Source organism: Babylonia areolata, chromosome 22, assembly GCF_041734735.1.
Source record: "Babylonia areolata isolate BAREFJ2019XMU chromosome 22, ASM4173473v1, whole genome shotgun sequence".
Taxonomy (NCBI): Eukaryota; Metazoa; Mollusca; class Gastropoda; order Neogastropoda; family Buccinidae; genus Babylonia; species Babylonia areolata.
Genome location: NC_134897.1, coordinates 13,755,215 through 13,762,714, shown reverse-complemented (window position 1 = coordinate 13,762,714; position 7,500 = coordinate 13,755,215). Strand labels below are relative to the sequence as shown.

Below are 7,500 nucleotides of genomic sequence, written 5' to 3'. Positions count from 1 at the left end.
GAGAGAGACAGACAGACAGGTAGAAGGACAAAGACACACAGAGAAAGACAGACATGCAGACAGAGACAGACAAAGGAGGGAGAGAAAGAGACAGACAGACAGATAGATATGCAGAGAGAGAGACAGACAGACAGAGACAGACAAAGAGGGAAAGAGAGAGAGAGAGATATATGCAGATACACACACACATATATATATATATATATAGAGAGAGAGAGAGAGAGAGAGAGAGAGAGACAGAGAGACAGACAGACAGAAACAGACAGACAGACAGACAGAAAAAGAGATTCAGAGAGAGAAAGAGAGAGAGAGAGAGAGTTGAAAACCAAATCCAAAACCGTACCTGCTCCCGGTGTTAGACCATTAGCATTCCGATCAACACGTGTGTGTGTGTGTGTGTGTGTGTGTGTGTGTGTGTGAAAGAGAGAGAGAGAGAGAGAGAGAGAGAGAGAGAGAGAGAGCAACATGGTTCCCAAAGTGGCTCCTGTGAGAAACATCCCTCCTCTTTAATGTGCATCCCCGTCACCTGAGCGCGGCATTGCATTGCCGTGAGGGGAGGGAACGCACGGCCTATAGCGCTGTAGGGAATTCTGGAAGAGGAGGAAAAAAACAACAACACAAGACATTGTGTGATTTACATTCTCTCTGTCTTCGTGGGAACTGGGATGTGGGTGGGCTTGGAGCGTTTTGTGTGTGTGTGTGTGTGTGTGTGTGTGTGTGTGTGTGTGTGTGTGTGTGTGTGAAAATTATTGAAAAAACAACAACAAAAAAACATAACAATATAACATATTTCTAATGAAAAACTAATAACTATAACAAGACATTGTGTGATTTACATTCTCTCTTCGTGGGAACTGGGATGTGGGTGGGCTTGGAGCGTTTTGTGCGTGCGTGTGTGTGTGTGTGTGTGTGTGTGTGTGTGTGTGTGTGTGTGTGTGTTATTATTATGAGGTGTTGATGGTGGTGGTGTTAGTAGTGTGTGGTTGTTTTAGTGCGTGTGTGTGTGTGTGTGTGTGTGTGTGTGTGTGTGTGTGTGTGTGTGTGTTCGCGCGCACTGGAGTGTGTTATTTTTGTATTTTGTATTTGTATTTCTTTTTATCACAACAGATTTCTCTGTGTGAAATTCGGGCTGCTCTCCCCAGGGAGAGCGCGTCGCTACACTACAGCACCACCCATTTTTTTGTTGTTGTATTTTTTTCCTGCGTGCTGTTTTATTTGTTTTTTCCTATCGAAGTGGATTTTTCTACAGAATTTTTCCAGGAACAACCCTTTTGTTGCCGTGGGTTCCTTTACGTGCGCTAAATGCATGCTGCACACGGGACCTCGGTTTATCGTCTCATCCAAATGACTAGCGTCCAGACCACCACTGAAGGTCTAGTGGAGGGGGAGAAAATATCGGCGGCTGAGCCGTGATTCGAACCAGCGCGCTCAGATTCTCTCGCTTTCTAGGCGGACGCGTTACCTCTAGGCCATAATTTTTTTAAATTTATTATGTGGCTGTATTCAGATACCAGAGAATGACGTCTATTTTTCTTTTTACCTTTTTCTTTCTTTTTTTTTTTTTTTTTTAACTGTGTTCGCGTGCCTGCCTGCGCACGTGTTGTGTTTACCTGTTGATGCTGTGGCATTGTCAGGTGTGTCCGTGTTCTGCAGGTGCCAGCTGCATTGCTTGGTTCTAACTTTCTGAACAGTTACACGACGTTGACCGAACTACACCATTGGTCAGTTCCATACTACACACACAGTTAGTAGCGGGTTACGACCATACTAGGCTCTTCCGTCCGAGCAATACAGCTGGCTCTGTCTTCCATGACGCACACACACAAATGTGAATTGAGAAACAGAATGACGTATAAGATAAACTCACAGGCGACTAGTTATTTTTAAGAAATATGAATGAATTAATTTATGATAGATCGTTCTTATTAAGTGGTGCATTTATGTAACGGTATGAACGTACTGAGCGCGCGCGCGCGTTTGTGTGTGTGTGCGTGCGTGCACGTGTGCGAAGGCTTGCACGTGCTTTCTTATAAAGTGTGAAAATGGATTCTCTGCTCGCAGCTTGCGCAAGGATGTGCATGCAGGTGTGTGGGTGGAACCTATATTTCCACTTGCACATTGTTATGAACGTGGGTGTGTCTCCTGATGAATGTGTGTGTGTGTGTGTGTGTAATGCCCACGTCAACATTTTGCCATCCGATTTCTATTGACGTGTGTTGTCATTCTGTTCCAGCTTTAGGCCAAATGTCAAGACGAAGATGCCGACTCATCACGGACATTTTTAGGAGCTGATGAATCGAGGACAACAGGAGCCTGTGGAAGTGGTGTGTGTGTGTGTGAGTGTGTGAAGGATGTGAATCTTCTGATTTGTCAACTGGCCACGCCGTCGTCTTGCTCCACAGCACGTGGTTTTCGCGGTGCACGTGTTAACGAAGTGTCAACTGTGTCCGTGACAGTGTGTGTGTGTGTGTTTGGTGTTCAGATCTCGACGCTCTTGAATACGACCAGTGGATACCCTGCCGTCATCTTTCTCGTGGATGAGAAGGGTGTCTTGAGCTGGATGGAGTACTGCTCTGACTGGGAATGCTGCACGTGCTGAGCGAGAAGGACAGTTGAGAGGACAGTGTTCACGTGAGAGGCTGGTCGTGAACGTCCGGGGCACACACACTCGTGGCCTGGGGAGTTTATCCACTTCAGTCATCCTGTGTCCCTTTAAGCGGGTTGGGTCACGGCTGCTGGTCAGGTATCTGCTTGGCAGATGTGGTGGTGTAGCGTATATGGATTTGTCCGAACGCAGTGACGCCTCCTTGAGCTACTGAAACTGAAACTGTGTCCATTGTTCTCTCGCTTCGCTCCGGTGTACTAGGGAGCACAGTGTGCCGGTGAGGACTGAGTGACCGGCTGTGGTCATTTGCTGCGGACGGTGGCTGTAGGAAACATGTGTCTGGAGTCAAAGAAGCTGAGAAACAAAAGAGCACGATCGTCCAGAAACCGCGGATGAAATTGTTCCAGTGACGTGATTCAATAGCATGTAGCCATGTGGGTTTCCTCCTCAGCAGCGGATCGCAGAGACTGCAGTGGAAGCTGACGTTGAAATCCCCCCCCAACGATGTCAATTGTTCAAGTCCAGGGGATCTTTCTCTAGTTCTGCCTGAAAGAAACAGGTGAAATCACCAGCCTCTGTGGAGAAAGAGAACCCGTTTCAAACAGCTGTGGATTACCTGGACAGCATTGTGCGAATAATTTGAGGAGCGTGTGAATGACGACGCAAAGTGTGAAATAACATCGGATTTTTTTTTTTTTTTTTTTGCGGTAGTGCGTGGAAAATAATTTTGATATAACATCTGATTTTGCGCAGCCGTGGAAAATTCATTTAGTGATTCAGCTGATACAACCCCTTACCCAGTTGAACATCGGAGAAGGGGAGGAAGGCTTCTGTGAACCTAGCCACCTGAGGCACACCTACAACACCCCGAGACCAGTGAACCGAGAACTGTGGAATTAACTCGCCAGACACCAGCACTGCCAAGGTGATCATCACCTGGGAACAAAAAGACAACGATGTGCGGTCTTGACGCCCAGGACGTTCGGAGGGACTCGCGAGCGCATGCAGAGACCTTGACCTTGGAGTTCTGGTGACAGGATGGTGCAGCGCAGTGTCACGTGCTTGCTGTGGCGTGAAGTGTGCACGTGGTGCAGGCTGTCCCACCTCCTCCTCTTCCTCCCCCTGCTGGGTGAGTGCTGTGCCTGTGCTGTGCCGTGCTGTGCTGTGCCGTGTTGTGCCGTGTTGGCGTGTTTCAGTGCATTGTGGTGTCTTTGCTGTGCTGTGCTGTGCTGTGCTGCGTTGGCGTGCTTCAGTGCGTTGTGGTGTCTTTGCTGTGCTGTGCTGTGCTGTGCTGTGTTGCTGTGTTGTGCTGTGCTGTGTTGGCGTGTTTCAGTGTGTTGTGGTGTCTTTGCTGTGCTGTGCTGTGCTGTGCTGTGTTGCTGTGCTGTGCTGTGCTGTGTTGGCGTGTTTCAGTGCGTTGTGGTGTCTTTGCTGTGCTGTGCTGTGTTGTGCTGTGTTGGCGTGTTTCAGTGTGTTGTGGTGTCTTTGCTGTGCTGTGCCGTGTTGTGCTGTGTTGCTGTGTTGTGCTGTGCTGTGTTGGCGTGTTTCAGTGCGTTGTGGTGTCTTTGCTGTGTTGTGCTGTGTTGGGATGTTTCAGTGCGTTGTGGTGTCTTTGCTGTGCTGTGCTGTGTTGTGTTGGCGTGTTTCAGTGCGTTGTGGTGTCTTTGCTGTGTTGCTGTGTTGTGCTGTGTTGGCGTGTTTCAGTGCGTTGTGGTGTCTTTGCTGTGCTGTGCTGTGTTGGCGTGTTTCAGTGCGTTGTGGTGTCTTTGCTGTGCTGTGCTGTGCTGTGCTGTGTTGGGATGTTTCAGTGCGTTGTGGTGTCTTTGCTGTGTTGCTGTGTTGTGCTGTGTTGGCGTGTTTCAGTGCGTTGTGGTGTCTTTGCTGTGCTGTGCTGTGCTGTGCTGTGTTGGGATGTTTCAGTGCGTTGTGGTGTCTTTGCTGTGCTGTGCTGTGCTGTGCTGTGCTGTGTTGGCGTGTTTCAGTGCGTTGTGGTGTCTTTGCTGTGTTGCTGTGTTGTGCTGTGTTGGCGTGTTTCAGTGCGTTGTGGTGTCTTTGCTGTGCTGTGCTGTGCTGTGCTGTGCTGTGTTGGCGTGTTTCAGTGCGTTGTGGTGTCTTTGCTGTGTTGCTGTGTTGTGCTGTGTTGGCGTGTTTCAGTGCGTTGTGGTGTCTTTGCTGTGCTGTGCTGTGCTGTGCTGTGCCGTGCTGTGTTGTCGTTGGCGTGTTTCAGTGCGTTGTGCTGTGCTGTGCTGTGCTGTGCTGTGCTGTGCTGTGCTGTGCCGTGTTGGCGTGTTTCAGTGCGTTGTGGTGTCTTTGCTGTGCTGTGCCGTGCTGTGCTGTGCTGTGCTGTGCCGTGCTGTGTTGTCGTTGGCGTGTTTCAGTGCGTTGTGGTGTCTTTGCTGTGCTGTGCTGTGCTGTGCTGTGCCGTGCCGTGTTGTGCTGTGTTGGCGTGCTTCAGTGCGTTGTGGTGTCTCTGCTGTGCTGTGCTGTGCTGTGCCGTGCTGTGCTGTGCTGTGTTGTGCTGTGCTGTGCTGTGTTGGCGTGTTTCAGTGCGTTGTGGTGTCTTTGCTGTGCTGTGCTGTGCCGTGTTGTGCTGTGTTGGCGTGTTTCAGTGCGTTGTGGTGTCTTTGCTGTGCTGTGCTGTGCCGTGTTGTGCTGTGTTGGCGTGTTTCAGTGCGTTGTGGTGTCTTTGCTGTGCTGTGCTGTGCTGTGTTGTGTTGGCGTGTTTCAGTGCGTTGTGGTGTCTTTGCTGTGCTGTGCTGTGCTGTGTTGTGCTGTGCTGTGCTGTGCTGTGTTGGCGTGTTTCAGTGCGTTGTGGTGTCTTTGCTGTGCTGTGCTGTGCTGTGTTGTGTTGGCGTGTTTCAGTGCGTTGTGGTGTCTTTGCTGTGCTGTGCTGTGCTGTGTTGTGTTGGCGTGTTTCAGTGCGTTGTGATGTCTCTGCTGTGCTGTGCTGTGCTGTGCTGTGCTGTGCCGTGCTGTGTTGTCGTTGGCGTGTTTCAGTGCGTTGTGGTGTCTTTGCTGTGCTGTGCTGTGCTGTGTTGTAGTGCGTCGTTTTCAGTGGGTTGTGTTGTCTGTTGTGCTGTGTTGTGCAGAGGGAGCAATAGCCGAGTGGTTAAAGCGTTGGACCCTCAATCTGAGGGGTCCCGGGTTCGAATCGCGATGGCGCCTGGTGGGTAAAGGGTGGAGATTTTTCCGATCTCCCAAGTCAACAATTGTGCAGACCTGCTAGTGCCCGAGCCCCCTTCGTGTGTATACGCAAGCAGAAGATCAAATGCGCACGTAAAAGATCCTGTAATCCATGTCAGCGTTCGGTGGGTTATGGAAACAAGAATATACCCAGCATGCACACCCCCGAAAAGCGGAGTATGACTGCCTACATGGCGGGGTAAAAACGGTCATACACGTAAAAGCCCATTCGTGTGCACACGAGTGAACGTGGGAGTTGAAGCCCACGAACGCAGAAGAAGAAGGAGGAGGTCCCAACGCGGTGACACCTCCTTGAGAGACTGAAACAGAAACATTGTTGCTGTTTTGCCGTGCGGGGGTGTGTTTGAGTGGGGGTTATGCATGGTGTCTTGGTTGTGTTGTGTTGCGCTGTGCTTGTTTCGTTGTCTTGTGGGGCAATGTTACACAGTTTTTCCGCCGGCCTCAGGACGGGATGAGTTGTGTGTCCACAACATGAGCAAGGCGTGGCCGTTCACTCCGTCAGTCAGTCACACAGAGGGAGTGGAGGAGAAGAAATGTGGATACAGCAGTGTTGTGCTTGTTTTGTGTTGTGTGGTGTGGTGTTGTGTGGTGTGGTGTTGTGTTGTGTGGTGTGGTGTGGTGTTGTGTTGTGCTTGTTTTGTGTTGTGTGGTGTTGTGTTGTGTTGTGCTTGTTTTGTGTGGTGTGGTGTTGTGTTGTGCTTGTTTTGTGTGGTGTGGTGTTGTGTTGTGTTGTGTTGTGCTTGTTTTGTGTGGTGTGGTGTTGTGTTGTGTTGTGTTGTGCTTGTTTTGTGTTGTGTGGTGTGGTGTTGTGTGGTGTTGTGTGGTGTGGTGTTGTGTTGTGCTTGTGTTGTGTTGTGTTGTGTGGTGTGGTGTGGTGTTGTGTTGTGCTTGTTTTGTGTTGTGTGGTGTTGTGCTTGTTTTGTGTGGTGTGGTGTGGTGTGGTGTTGTGTTGTGCTTGTTTTGTGTGGTGTGGTGTGGTGTTGTGTTGTGTTGTGCTTGTTTTGTGTGGTGTGGTGTGGTGTGGTGTGGTGTTGTGTTGTGTTGTGTGTTGTGTGTTGTGTTGTGCTTGTGTTGTGCTTGTGTTGTGTTGTGTTGTGTTGTATTGCGTTGTGTTGTGTTGTATTGCGTTGTGTTGTGTTGTGTTGTGTGGTGTTGTGTTGTATTGCGTTGTGTTGTATTGCCTCACGCATTGTGTTACGTGGGTTCGCTTTGCGATGTTGTTGTTGTTGGTGTTGGTTTTCGTTGTGTAGTGTTGATATGTTATGATACGTGTACTGAAACTACATTCTGATGCTCTCTCTCTCTCTTTGTCTGTCTTCTTCTTCTTCTGTCTGTCTCTCTCTGTCTCTCTCTGTCTCTCTCTCTCTCTCTCTCTCTGTCTTCTTCTTCTTCTTCTTCTCTCTCTCTCTCTCTCTCTCTCTGTCTCTCTCTGTTTTCTTCTTCTTCTCTTTCTTTTTCAAGATTCTTCTTCTTCTTCTTCTCACTCTCCTCTCTTCTCTCTTTCTCCTGTATTTCTGCGTTTCAGTCAGTCACTCTGTCCCTCTCTCTGTCTGTCTGTCAGTCTCTCTCTCTCTCACTCTCTGTCTCTGTCTCTCTCACGGCATTGTGTTCAAGCGGTCTCTCTCTCTCTCTGTGCTCTCCCTGTGGCCAGGTTTATATTATCGTCTCACATCACCAGCGGTATTTTTTTT

At 49.3% G+C, this 7,500-nt stretch overlaps 1 protein-coding gene across 2 annotated transcripts in view; it reads left to right on the top strand.

The window, feature by feature from the left end:
- Positions 1 to 7,500, top strand: part of LOC143297392 (zwei Ig domain protein zig-8-like) — a 346,453-nt gene that overhangs the window by 125,617 nt on the left and 213,336 nt on the right. For both annotated transcript variants that reach the window (XM_076609723.1, XM_076609722.1), the window contains exon 2: positions 2,234 to 3,734. In XM_076609723.1, coding sequence (XP_076465838.1) covers positions 3,644 to 3,734 — 91 coding nt within the window. In that variant the 5' untranslated portion in view covers positions 2,234 to 3,643. The remainder of the gene's footprint in view (positions 1 to 2,233; positions 3,735 to 7,500) is intronic.